Source organism: Pelobates fuscus, chromosome 7 (genome assembly GCF_036172605.1).
Source record: "Pelobates fuscus isolate aPelFus1 chromosome 7, aPelFus1.pri, whole genome shotgun sequence".
Classification (NCBI taxonomy): domain Eukaryota; kingdom Metazoa; phylum Chordata; class Amphibia; order Anura; family Pelobatidae; genus Pelobates; species Pelobates fuscus.
Window position 1 is genome coordinate 36,486,521 of NC_086323.1, and position 15,357 is coordinate 36,501,877.

The 15,357-nt window shown below is 42.5% G+C and overlaps 1 protein-coding gene across 1 annotated transcript in view; it reads right to left on the minus strand.

Moving 5' to 3' along the window:
• Positions 1-15,357, minus strand: part of LRRIQ3 (leucine rich repeats and IQ motif containing 3) — a 61,838-nt gene that overhangs the window by 40,226 nt on the left and 6,255 nt on the right. Inside the window, exons 3-4 of the mRNA XM_063427224.1 lie at positions 14,013-14,336; positions 13,009-13,142 (exon numbers count right to left, since the gene is read on the minus strand). Coding sequence (XP_063283294.1) covers positions 13,009-13,142; positions 14,013-14,336 — 458 coding nt within the window. The remainder of the gene's footprint in view (positions 1-13,008; positions 13,143-14,012; positions 14,337-15,357) is intronic.

Below are 15,357 nucleotides of genomic sequence, written 5' to 3' on the forward strand. Positions count from 1 at the left end.
GTGGCAACAACCACTCATCGGTCTGTTGTTCCATGCCCGTCCACAGGGGAGGTACTTCTCTCTTTCTCTCCAGTGTTTGGGAGATGGACAGCTGAACGCTTCCATGGGACAGTGTGGAGATGCTTGGGGACGGTGGCGGACGTGGTGGCGTTGCTGCCACATCCTCTGTTTGCGGGGTGGCAGGTGCCACTCCAACTCCAGAGGTGGAGGAAGAGGCCGAGACAGCAGCAGAAGAGGAAGCAGGAGGAAGGAGGAGCCTGAGACCTTTCTTGGTTTTTGAGGTGCTTACTCCACTGCAGCTCATGCTTTGCCTGTAGATGCCTGGTCATGCAGGTTGTGCTCAGGTTTAGCACGTTTATGCCTCACTTCAGGCTCTGATTGCACAGCGTGCAAACCACTCGTGTCTTTACATCAGCATATTGTCTGAAGAACTGCCATGCCAGGGAACTCTTTGGAGCTGGTTTTGTTGTGCTCGGTCCCTGAGTGCGGTGGGCAGTAGCAGGTGTACCGTCTAGGGGACGGCCGCTCTGCTTTTGCACCCTGCTCCCTCTTATGCTGTGCTGGTGCCTCTGTGCGACCACCGTCTCTTCCTCCAAACTGCACACGTCACTCACATAACCTTGATTCCATGTGGGGTATAGGACCTCATCATCCTCCACATCATCTTCCACCCACTCCTCAACCCTGCCCTCCTTGCCGGTCTGCACACTGCAGAAAGCCACAGTAGTTGGAACCTGTGTTTCGTCATCATCAGAGACGTGCTGCAGTGTCCACATCCTGACACATAAGTGGTTGTGCATCAGTGCACTCAATCTCTTCCACTTCTGGGGCAGGGCTAGGTGGATGGCCCACAGAAACCCCGCCAGCAGTGTCATCAAAAAGCATAAGAGACTGCTGCATGACTTGTGGCTCAGACTGCATGGCTGATTTGCAAGGGGGTGAGGTGAAAGACAGATGGCTATGGGCTGCAGGTGCCAACTCTGAGCTTTCAGCAGGGGACCGGGTGGGAGACAATGTGAAGAAACTGGAGGCACTGTCAGCCATCCAATCTACTATCGCCTGTACTTGTTCTGACCTCACCATTCGTAGAGCGGCATTCGGGCCTACCAAAAAACACTGAAGGTTCTGTCGCGTACTCGCACCTGAGGAAGGTGTTTCACTTGTGCGTGTAGCTGGCACAGATCGACCACGTCCTCTCATTGCAACAGGAGCTCCACCAACACCAGCAGCACCATGACCAGGGCCACGTCCCTTATTTGATGCTCTCCTCATTCTTTGCATTCACCCACCAAACTAACAGATGGTTTATGTCTGGCGACAATGTAACCGCCAATAGTCAACAATTTTTTTTTGTTTTGTTTATTGGACGGCAAGAAATGCACCGCAGGCCACAAATGTACTATTTAGCACCAACAAAATTAGAATTTTTGAAACTACTATGTCACAGCAGTATTTGACAGTTCTATTTGACTCTCAGATATGAAGTGCACGCCCCAAATTTACTTTTTAGCACCAAAGAAATGTGAATTTTTCAAAGTGCGATGTAAGCACAGTATTTGACGGTTCTATTTGACTCTCAGATATGAAGTGCGTGCCCCAAATTTACTTTTTAGCACCAAAGAAATGTGAATTTTTCAAAGTGCGATGTAAGCACAGTATTTGACGGTTCTATTTGACTCTCAGATATGAAGTGCGTGCCCCAAATTTACTTTTTAGCACCAAAGAAATGTGAATTTTTCAAAGTGCGATGTAAGCACAGTATTTGACGGTTCTATTTGACTCTCAGATATGAAGTGCGTGCCCCAAATTTACTGTTTAGCACCAAAGAAATGTGAATTTTTCAAAGTGCGATGTAAGCACAGTATTTGACGGTTCTATTTGACTCTCAGATATGAAGTGCAGGCCCCAAATGTACTATTTAGCACCTAAAAAATGTGAATTTTTAAAACTGCTACGTCACAGCAGTATTTGATGGTTCTATTTGACTCTCAGATATGAAGTGCACGCCACAAATGTAGTGATGTCGCGAACATAAAATTTTCCGTTCGAGACTGGCGAACGCGAACTTCCGCAAATGTTGGCGAACGGGCGAACTGCCATAGACTTCAATTGGCAGGCGAATTTTAAAAACCACAGGGACTCTTTATGGCCACAATAGTGATGGAAAAGTTGTTTCAAGGGGACTAACACCTGGACTGAGGCATGCTGGAGGGGGATCCATGGCAAAACTCCCATGGAAAATTACATAGTTGATGCAGAGTCTGGTTTTAATCCATAAAGGGCATAAATCACCTAACATTCCTAAATTGTTTGGAATAACGTGCTTTAAAACATCAGGTATAATGTTGTATCGATCAGGTAGTGTAAGGGTTACACCCGCTTCACAGTGACAGACCAAACTCCCCGTTTAACACACCGCAAACAACCGCAAACAGTCAATTTGCACAACCGCAAACTCCACATTTGCACAAGGTTGGATACCAAGCTAGCCATGTCCCGTTCCTTGTCCTCACTGATGTCATTGAAGGTCTCTTCCTCCATCCAGCCACGTGCAACACCAAGGGTCCCCGAAAGGTGACAACAAGCCCCCTGTATTTTTTTTTTTTTTAAATGTACACTACTGTTACACCAGATATGAGTTGCACTGGTGTGACACTGTGCCCTGGCAGGCCTTGAAACGCACACGTGTGAAGGAAACTGACTGCTATTATTTCACAGTCAAATTTCTAGTTTTTTTTTTATGTACACGACTGTTACACCAGATATGAGTTGCACTGGTGTGACACTGTGCCCTGGCAGGCCCTGAAACGCACATGTGTGAAGGAAACTGACTGCTATTATATTACAGTCAAAAAAGGTTTGTTTGTTTTTTAAATGCAAGCTATTGTGACACCAGATATGAGTGGTGGCACTGGGCAAGTGGGCACAGTATACGCTGTGAGCCTGAGACACACGCTGGCAGGCAGGCAACTGCAATTAGATTACATAGGGAAAAAGAAAAAAAAAGCAGACTGATGTTCTAGCCCTAAAAAGGGCTTTTTGTGTTGCTGTCCTTACAGCAGAGATCAGATGAGTCCTTCAGGACTGTAGTGGACACTAAATACACTAGGCTAGCTATCGATTTCCCTATTAAATCAGCAGCAGCTACACTGTCCCTCCTCTCACTAAGAATGCAGCTTCCGGGGGGCGGGGCCTAGCTGTCATGGAGGAAAGACGCACTTCAGTGAGCTCCCTCAATATCTCACTTTAAGCAGCTATCAACAAGCGAATTTCACCCCAGAGGGGGATGACCCAGCAATGTTGCTCCTACCTGACCGACCCGGCATGCTTAATAGCGGTCATCAACTCGACAGAGTCTTACTTACCTCTGCGTGGCAAGTGTGGCCTGGTGCTCACCGGGCGGGAGTGGCGGCCGATCTCCCGATCCTGGGATGCCCAGGAGCAGCTACTTCCCGGCAGGAGCTCCGTTACCCCCCCTCGGACCGGTGGGGGTTATCCCGGTCCACCCCTGACAGGCTGTCTGGAGCTAATGGACGCACAGAGCACAGCCGCCCAGGCTGACATACTCATCTGCGACTCTCCCAATATGGTGGCAGCCGCGTGTCCTCCTGGTACCAACAAAGCATGGCAGGATATTGAGTCTAAGCTGGACAGACTCTTTAATCAATTTTGGAAGCAAATAACAAGCAGGAAGCCCCAACAAGCTCCACCACAGCCCCAACAAGCTCCACCCCAGCTAAGCGAAGCAGTCCCCATTAAAATCCACCAACGCAAAAGGCGTTGAAGACGGGAGGCACAAACAGAAATGCAGAGCCTGCCCCACGTCAAGCACTCGCCTCCACCTTAAGCCACCACAATCCCGCACCGGACGTGAAGCACCACCAGGACAGATCTGACCACCCGACAAAACAAGCTTCCACCACCTCAAGCCGCGAGCCCGGCACTCAGCCAGAGACTTGCCTTTGTTGTTCCAGGTATCAGGGACTCCCAGGGTCTGCACCTGGCGCCCAGAAGGGATCGGATGAGCACAAGCAGTAAACAGCAGCCTGCCAAGCATGTCCCACTATAGCCGATCCTCCACACCATGCCTTTGATCACATGAACTGCTCTCTGCACATTAACTAATCGTAAAGTAGCAAGCGTTTAAACATGTCATTATTTCACTTCCTAAAGAGTTTATTGTCGTAGTTCCTTACATGCCTTTACCTTAACCGTTCATGTATTATGTTATTCACTAGTCTCATCTCATGGGGCGACTCACACTTGATTTATAACTAGTGGTGGAGCTGCTGATGTAAATACACAGTTGATAACGTGCAAGCTATACCCTAAACATGACAGCCATCTTTCACGACAATGTACTGCTATATACTCATACCCTCAGTGCAACTAGCCATGATATACGCACGTTCAGCCTAGCATGCTCAAATATAACACACTTCTGTCTAAAAAAAAAAAAAAAGAATGCTGCTTCCGACTGAATCTAAAATGGATGCTGTCCGGGAGGTGGGAGGGTCTAGGAGGGAGGGTCTGCTGCTGATTGGCTGGAATGTGTCTGCTGACTGTGAGGTACAGGGTCAAAGTTTACTCAATGATGATGAATAGGGGGCAGAACTATTCGCCAGCGAACTATTCGGGACATCTCTAGTCAGGATAGATGCCTCTGGAATGGGAGGTACGGGTTGACATGGTACGCATACCAGTGTCTCAGGGGCCAAATAAGCATTTCTGGACAAAAGTGTCTGATGGGCCTGGGCAATCTGGTCCATACGGTGATCCTGTTCTTAAAATCTTGCCTCATAGGAGGCCATTTGCTGTCCTAAACCTGCAGGGCCCATGGTCCTATCATAATGTCATGATGTAATACCCCAACACGCAGAGTTTAGGGTAGCAAGGGACAAGACTAGGATATAACGTATTACCTGGACTTAGAATGGCCAGACTAAACGTCAGACAGAGATAAAGCGTAATCTGAAACAAGGCGAGGTCATGGTAACAGAGAGACTCCGAAAACGAGAACAAGCCAGAGTCAGGAGGATGGTAATCAGTCACACGAAAGAAAAAACAAGTAGCAGATGGCGCTCAATACACGTCTAAAATCGTGAATAAATATACAAAAAACCTTAAAACATAAGAAGCAGCTCCCTTATAAAGTGCAATAGCTCTTAAAACACTAAAAATACAATACAATAATACAGAAAAAGGGTGCGCTGTGTCTTTAAGACAAAAAATGTGCAATATTCCTTTAACCCCTTAAGGACACATGGCATGTCTGACATGTCATGATTCCCTTCTATTCCAGAAGTTTGGTCCTTAAGGGGTTAAAAACACTCTGGTGCTTATATCAATTCACAACCTCTGTCATATAAAAGTGTGTTGATATTACATACACTGGTGTCAGTACAAAAAAGTGCAAAGGTGCAAATGCCACTAATATACCAGTGCTATAGTGAAAATAAAAGAGAAATGAGGGCCAGGCCTGGCAGGAAAACGAGAATGGAAGGAACGCACAAGGCAAGGAGCATGAACAGCATCAGCGGAAATCCAACTGTGCTCCTCAGGCCCATAGCCCTTCCAATGCACCAGGTATTGATGTCGACCTCTAAGGAAACGAGAGTCAAGAACGGCAGAAACTTCAAACTCCTCATGACCCTCCACAGAGACAGGAGGGGGAGGAGGAGTATGCCGGGTATAGCGGTTGCGTATGTAAGGCTTCAACAATGAAGTGTGAAAGACATTAGGAATACGCAGATTCTTAGGAAGACCAAAGGCATGCGAAACAGGATTAACCTTATGCAAAACACGATAAGGACCAATAAAGCGGGGAGCCAATTTCATAGAAAAAACCCGGAGGCAAATATTTTGCGTGGAAAGCAAAACCCTCTCCCCCACGACATAAGAAGGAGCCGCCCTGCGATGCTTGTCAGCCTGCACCTTCTGGCGAGCAGCGGAATCCACCAAAGAACGCTGAATCTGCTCCCAAGTATTACACAAACCAGCCAAATGCTCATCCAAAACTGGCATGCCCTGTGAGGAGAAAGCAGCCGGAAGAACAACGGGATGCTGGCCATAGACAACGTAAAAAGGAATTCAGCCCAAGGAAGAAGGTCAGACCAATTGTTCTGATGGTGGGATATGAAACAACGAAGGTTCTGCTCCAGAGATTGATTGGCACGTTCAGCAGCTCCATTAGACTGGGGGTGGTATGCGGAAGAAAATGAGAGAGTAATACCCATTTCCAAACAAAAGGCTTTCCAGATCCTGGAAATAAATTGGCTACCTCTATCGGACACAATAGATACGGGAATGCCATGCAACCTAAACACCTCTCTAGCAAATATAAGTGCCAGTTCCCTAGACGTGGGCTTGCGGAGAGACACAAAATGGTTGTGGTTACTGGCAATGGGGGGATAATGTATAATAAACACAGGTTACTGGCTATGGGAGGATAATGTATAATAAACACAGGTTACTGGCTGTGGGGGGGATAATGTATAATAAACACAGGTTACTGGCTATGGGGCATAATGTATAATAAACAAAGGTTACTGGCTATGGGAGGATAATGTATAATAAACACAGGTTACTGGCTATGGGAGGATAATGTATAATAAACACAGGTTACTGGCTATGGGGAGGATAATGTATAATAAACACAGGTTACTGGCTATGGGAGGATAATGTATAATAAACACAGGTTACTGGCTATGGGGGATAATGTATAATAAACACAGGTTACTGGCTATGGGAGGATAATGTATAATAAACACAGGTTACTGGCTATGGGAGGATAATGTATAATAAACACAGGTTACTGGCTATGGGGAGGATAACGTATAATAAACACAGGTTACTGGCTATGGGAGGATAATGTATAATAAACACAGGTTACTGGCTATGGGGGATAATGTATAATAAACACAGGTTACTGGCTATGGGGGGATAATGTATAATAAACACAGGTTACTGGCTATGGGGAGGATAATGTATAATAAACACAGGTTACTGGCTATGGGAGGATAATGTATAATAAACACAGGTTACTGGCTATGGGGAGGATAATGTATAATAAACACAGGTTACTGGCTATGGGGGATAATGTATAATAAACACAGGTTACTGGCTATGGGGGGATAATGTATAATAAGCACAGGTTACTGGCTATGGGGGTGATAATGTATAATAAACACAGGTTACTGGCTATGGGAGGGTAATGTATAATAAACACAGGTTACTGGCTATGGGAGGATAATGTATAATAAACACAGGTTACTGGCTATGGGAGGATAATGTATAAAAAAAAAAACATGTGTTACTGGCCATGGGGAGGATAATGTATAATAAACATAGGTTACTGGCTATGGGAGGATAATGTATAATAAACACAGGTTACTGGCTATGGGGGATAATGTATAATAAACACAGGTTACTGGCTATGGGGGAGATAATGTATAATAAGCACAGGTTACTGGCTATGGGGGGGATAATGTATAATAAACACAGGTTACTGGCTATGGGAGGATAATGTATAATAAACACAGGTTACTGGCTATGGGGGATAATGTATAATAAACACAGGTTACTGGCTATGGGGGGATAATGTATAATAAGCACAGGTTACTGGCTATGGGGAGGATAATGTATAATAAACACAGGTTACTGGCTATGGGAGGATAATGTATAATAAACACAGGTTACTGGCTATGGGGAGGATAATGTATAATAAACACAGGTTACTGGCTATGGGAGGATAATGTATAATAAACACAGGTTACTGGCTATGGGGGATAATGTATAATAAACACAGGTTACTGGCTATGGGGGGATAATGTATAATAAGCACAGGTTACTGGCTATGGGGGTGATAATGTATAATAAACACAGGTTACTGGCTATGGGAGGGGATGTATAATAAACACAGGTTACTGGCTATGGGAGGATAATGTATAATAAACACAGGTTACTGGCTATGGGAGGATAATGTATAAAAAAAACATGTGTTACTGGCCATGGGGAGGATAATGTATAATAAACATAGGTTACTGGCTATGGGAGGATAATGTATAATAAACACAGGTTACTGGCTATGGGGGGTAATGTATAATAAACACAGGTTACTGGCTATGGGGGGATAATGTATAATAAGCACAGGTTACTGGCTATGGGGGTGATAATGTATAATAAACACAGGTTACTGGCTATGGGAGGGAATGTATAATAAACACAGGTTACTGGCTATGGGGGATAATGTATAATAAACACAGGTTACTGGCTATGGGGGGATAATGTATAATAAGCACAGGTTACTGGCTATGGGGGTGATAATGTATAATAAACACAGGTTACTGGCTATGGGAGGGAATGTATAATAAACACAGGTTACTGGCTATGGGGGATAATGTATAATAAACACAGGTTACTGGCTATGGGGGGATAATGTATAATAAGCACAGGTTACTGGCTATGGGGAGGATAATGTATAATAAACACAGGTTACTGGCTATGGGAGGATAATGTATAATAAACACAGGTTACTGGCTATGGGGAGGATAATGTATAATAAACACAGGTTACTGGCTATGGGAGGATAATGTATAATAAACACAGGTTACTGGCTATGGGGGATAATGTATAATAAACACAGGTTACTGGCTATGGGGGGATAATGTATAATAAGCACAGGTTACTGGCTATGGCGGTGATAATGTATAATAAACACAGGTTACTGGCTATGGGAGGGAATGTATAATAAACACAGGTTACTGGCTATGGGAGGATAATGTATAATAAACACAGGTTACTGGCTATGGGAGGATAATGTATAAAAAAAACATGTGTTACTGGCCATGGGGAGTATAATGTATAATAAACATAGGTTACTGGCTATGGGAGGATAATGTATAATAAACACAGGTTACTGGCTATGGGGGGTAATGTATAATAAACACAGGTTACTGGCTATGGGGGAGATAATGTATAATAAGCACAGGTTACTGGCTATGGGGGGATAATGTATAATAAACAAAGGTTACTGGCTATGGGTGGATAATGTATAATAAACACAGATTACTGGCTATGGGAGGATAATGTATAATAAACACAGGTTACTGGCTATGGGAGGATAATGTATAATAAACACAGGTTACTGGCTATGGGGGATAATGTATAATAAACACAGGTTACTGGCTATGGGGGGATAATGTATAATAAGCACAGGTTACTGGCTATGGGGGTGATAATGTATAATAAACACAGGTTACTGGCTATTGAAGGATAATGTATAATAAACACAGGTTACTGGCTATGGGAGGATAATGTATAATAAACACAGGTTACTGGCTATGGTAGGATAATGAATAATAAACACATGTTACTGGCCATGGGGAGGATAATGTATAATAAACATAGGTTACTGGCTATGGGAGGATAATGTATAATAAACACAGGTTACTGGCTATGGGGGATAATGTATAATAAACACAGGCTACTGGCTATGGGGGGATAATGTATAATAAACACAGGTTACTGGCTATGGGAGGATAATGTATAATAAACACAGGTTACTGGCTATGGGGGGATAATGTATAATAAACTCAGGTTACTGGCTATGGGAGGATAATGTATAATAAACACAGGTTACTGGCTATGGGGGGGTAATGTATAATAAACACAGGTTACTTGCTATGGGGGGATAATGTATAATAAACATAGGTTACTGGCTATGGGAGGATAATGTATAATAAACACAGGTTACTGGCTATGGGGGATAATGTATAATAAACACAGGCTACTGGCTATGGGGGGGATAATGTATAATAAACACAGGTTACTGGCTATGGAGGGATAATGTATAATAAACACAGGTTACTGGCTATGGGGGATAATGTATAATAAACACAGGTTACTGGCTATGGGGGGGATAATGTATAATAAGCACAGGTTACTGGCTATGGGGGTGATAATGTATAATAAACACAGGTTACTGGCTATTGAATGATAATGTATAATAAACACAGGTTACTGGCTATGGGAGGATAATGTATAATAAACACATGTTACTGGCCATGGGGAGGATAATGTAAAATAAACATAGGTTACTGGCTATGGGAGGATACTGTATAATAAACACAGGTGACTGGCTATGGGGGATAATGTATAATAAACACAGGCTACTGGCTATGGGGGGATAATGTATAATAAACACAGGTTACTGGCTATGGGAGGATAATGTATAATAAACACAGGTTACTGGCTATGGGGGGATAATGTATAATAAACACAGGTTACTTGCTATGGGGGGATAATGTATAATAAACATAGGTTACTGGCTATGGGAGGATAATGTATAATAAACACAGGTTACTGGCTATGGGGGATAATGTATAATAAACACAGGCTACTGGCTATGGGGGGATAATGTATAATAAACACAGGTTACTGGCTATGGGGGGGATAATGTATAATAAACACAGGTTACTGGCTATGGGGGATAATGTATAATAAACACAGGTTACTGGCTATGGGAGGATAATGTATAATAAACACAGGTTACTGGCTATGGGAGGATAATGTATAATAAACACAGGTTACTGGCTATGGAGGATAATGTATAATAAACACAAACACAAAAAAAAAAAATACAAAAAAAAAAAAAAAGAATGCAGCTTCAGAATTAATCTAAATTGTATGCTGTCTAGGAGGTGGGAGGGTCTGGGAGGGAGGGTCTGCTGCTGATTGGCTGGAATGTGCCTGCTGACTGTGAGGTACAGGTTAAAAGTTTACTCAATGATGACGAATAGGGGGCGGACTGAACATCGCATATGTTCGCCTTCCGTGGCGAACGCGAACAAGCTATGTTCGCCAGGAACTATTCGCCAGCGAACCGTGCGGGACATCACTACACAAATGTACTATTTAGCACCTAAACAATTAGAATTTTTAAAACTGCTATGTCACAGCAGTATTTGACAGTTCTATTTGACTCTCAGATATGAAGTGCACCGCAGGCCGCAAATGTACTATTCAGCACCAAAAAGTTTTATTTTTTTAAACCAACAATGTAACAGTAGTATTTAAAGGACCACTCTAGTGCCAGGAAAACATACTCGTTTTCCTGGCACTAGAGTACCCTGAGGGTGCCCCCACCCTCAGGGACCCCCTCCCGCCGGGCTCTGGAGAGAGGAAGGGGTTAAACTTACCTCTTTTTCCAGCGCCGGGCGGGGAGCTTTCCTCCTCCTCTCCATCTTGATCGCGACGTCATCGGCTGAATGCGCATGCGCGGCAGGAGCCGCGCTCGCATTCAGCCGGTCGCATAGGAAAGCATTTACAATGCTTTCCTATGGACGCTTGCGTGCTCTCACTGTGATTTTCACAGTGAGAAGCACGCAAGCGCCTCTAGCGGCTGTCAGTGAGACAGCCACTAGAGGATTTGGAGGCTGGATTAACCCTCATTATAAACATAGCAGTTTCTCTGAAACTGCTATGTTTATAAAAAAAGGGTTAATCCTAGAGGTACCTGGCACCCAGACCACTTCATTAAGCTGAAGTCGTCTGGGTGCCTAGAGTGGTCCTTTAAGGGTTTAATTGGACTGCAAGAAATGCAGTACGCAAATGTACTATTTAGCACCCAAAAAATTGCAGTATTTAAAAATTAAAACAAAAAATGCCTAGATGTTGCCCACTGAGCTACCAGAACAGGATTAAAGTAATGTGCCTGGCACACATGCAGTTGCAAGTGATCTGCACTCTCTGTGGCACTGGGCTCAGGGCAGGGTACAAAAATAATCGCTGTAGTTTGCAGATTCATCACCAGAATTCTTTCCTAATCTGTCCCTCACAGCTGCAGCATCCTCTCCCTACACTAATAAGAGCTCATGTGACGGGCGGCGCTACGTGACTCCAGCTTATATATAGAGGCTGGGTCACATGCTGCACTGGCCAATCACAGCCATGCCATTAGTAGGCATGGCTGTGATGGCTTCTAAGGGCACACGAGTCAAACACTTGTTGATTGGCTGCCCTGCAGCCTTTCAAAATGTGCCATTAAATTACCAAACACCGAACTCCAACTCGAACATACACTGATATGTCCGTGTTTGGGTCCGGGGTCCAAAAACTGTAATGTTCATTACGAACCCGAACTTTATAGTTCGGGTTCGCTCAACTGTATTCCTGACTTATACTACACCAAAAAAAAGTTTAACGTTTATCAATATTAATTAATATTACACACATTACCCCAGCCACGTAGAAAATGGCAATTTCAAGAGAACCTCAAATTTGGTGCAAATCTCACTGGACAGAATGGTGTCATGATTAATGAGCTATTCCTGGGTAAAATACTAAAATTGGGCAATCACAATGGAAACCAGTTGTATGTTGCTGCTAATTGCTCTATTTTTAGAACTTTGCCCCATCATTTCTCTTTATAACTAATTCCCAATGCGTTTCACTCCCATCATCCACCCATTAATTCCATTCTCACCCCAAGGCATATTTTATACGTAAATTATTAACATTATGTAGTGTAAATTATATTTTTGTTTATTTTAATGTGAATACTAAGTCTGTAGCCATAAATACCTTTAAACTGAAATTTACCATTTATCTTCTTTATTCTACTCCTAAATCTTTTTGCTTAACAGATAGCAACAGACTGGACTGCCGAAAGAATCTCAGTAAGTTCTAGTCTTACAGATTTTACATTATTGCAGTCGGTTATTGGAGAGTGCATGATACGCAATAGAGAGGAAACATTTTAGGCATTGCGATGCCCTCTAGATTTTTCTACTTTAGAGTTTATTTTACCCATCAGAATATGGCTTTGGGATGTAAGGGCCCTTTACGGGCTCTAGTAATTGTTATAGTGTAGTGCATTCATGATACACTGGAGCCAAAATACTTTATATGAGCATAAACCAGCATCTGCAATTTCACGATGTTCTCTTCACTGTGCTATCCATATGGCTTTAAATAAACATAAATCAACAAGAAAAATATAAAGCGTACCCCAATCTCTTCCGCGTTAAAAACCCTCTTATCCATCTCTGGATGATCAGGACTGGGGAGCAATGCACAAGCACGTGATTGATCTTTGTGAAAAGGTCTCTAACATCTTTCATTTCACTCTGGAGACAAATATCCTACACCAAAACAAGATCAAACACATTTTAACAGAGATAACATTTTCCTTCTGAGACACTGACCTGCATAAGCTGAACACAGAAAAATATTTATTAAGCTAAGTTGAGAATAATATGCTAATAACACAAGTGCCTAACTATACCTATGGTGACGTAAATTTAATATTATAATAAAACATCTCAAATAACTTATTTACAGACACAATGTGAGGTATGTGACTGGTATATAACTGGTAGTTTAGGAGTTATGGTTAATAGTATTATTAAACAGTCCAATATTAAAATAAATATATAAAATGAAGCAAATGAATAAAATCTAACCCCAAAACCTAGATACCACACATACAGCAACCCCCTCACACATATCACTCAGCGACACTCAAACTCTACTCACACACAAAACTCAGACTTCTCCACCCACACGTTTTAGTCACCACAACAACACTCACCCTGCAAACACAGGCACATTGAGACTCCCCCCCATATAGCCTCCTCCACACACAACATTCAGCTATTACACATACTATCACATATACACAACACTCATTCCCTCTCCCCCCACACATATACAACACTCAGAAAAGAGCTATGGGGTTTAGGAGGGGGGCCTCATCCCGCATGCTGCTAGGGACCCTTATTGACTTTATAAACAATAAATACATCCATATTATTTGCTAATGTGTAGATAAAATAATATGGAAGTGTACGCTATCGCTGTACTAGCCTGGGAGATGTGCACACACCCCAAACAAGTTAAGCTGACATTTAATCTATTTAGTTGCTGGTCATTCTGGTAGTACAGTTTAAATCCAACAAACGCATGTCAATAGACGTGTGGGTGACAGATCCATTGTAAGGTCCATATCTTACCGTACATGGGGCAGGTAACATATTAATGCACAAGTGAGGGTTTTGACTTCTAAATCTGTACTGAAGGGACCAATCTTCGATTATTTCTTCATCAGAAACAACATAATTATCAAGAGCTTTCAGCGACCAGATACTGTTTACAACAATATGCCTGTAACTTTTGCGAAGGCTTAATGGTGTATCGTACAGGGTCAAGGCTGTGAGATTTGGACAAGAAGACAGAGATTCAATGTTGCTCACATCTCCAATCTGGTTGTCATGGAGGTACATCAGTTTTAATTCCTTTAATTCATTCCAAAACGCACGATCTGGTAGCTTTTGTATCTGAAACAAACATTGTCGCATTATCAGAACAAGCAATTGTAAAACAAACCTTCGTTTTAGGAGGAAGGTTAAGGGTGGTATAACTTGCTTTAGGGTTTCTTACTTTTACTTGTTTTCATAATTGAACCCTTTAGAGAGAATCGTTTCCGGGGCTTGTTTTATTCTGTGGAGTTCATTTAGGTATCATATAGAACATGGGCGTGGGGATGGTAGAATGGATTTGTTTCAACTCCTACTTTCTAAATTAACCTATTTTTTGACTGTTGTGTTTTTAGAAGAAAAAAAAACACAAATATCACACTTTATAAAGATACAAAGAGTTATTATCTCTGTCAGTGTTATTTTCTAAAGTGTGAATTTAACATTTTAGGCTGAAAATAAGTGAATTGAAAACTCTGCTGACTTTTTATTTCTTCTATATTGCTACAGCCCACAAGAATTATTTCCAATCGGATGCAGCACTCAGATTCTACTGCAAATATTTCCCTTGGGATTCTTCTTAAAATGAACACCACAAACACATAAAGCTTGCTTATTATGTGAAAAGAGTGTGCCTTATTCATTTTCGGTTTATAGAAGTGGAAATTTTAAATAAAATGGTGCTGTAATACATTACTGCTGGAAAACCTCTCCAGCTGTCAGACACATTGTCGGAAGATTTCTTCCACTTCCACTAAAGGGCGTCTGCCTTCATCCTGCTAACTTCTCAATGAGATATAGTTTATTGAGATGTGTGAATGAGAAGCCTCTTATTGATCAATTTGCTGACGCAGACTATAAGACTGTGCAGAGGAAAGAGGAAAGGATAGATCAGAATCCATTGTTTCATATGTATGTATATATATATATATATATATATATATATATATATATATATATATTTAAAGGTTGCAGGCCTGTGGGAGGAGTTAGCGTTCCTATAAAATGCTACTTCCCCTTCTTACCTTCGCCGTGGCATTCCGTTCACCCCACCCACCTCACCCTCTTCCTACCTAAACAATTCCTCCAGGAGGCCCTCTTT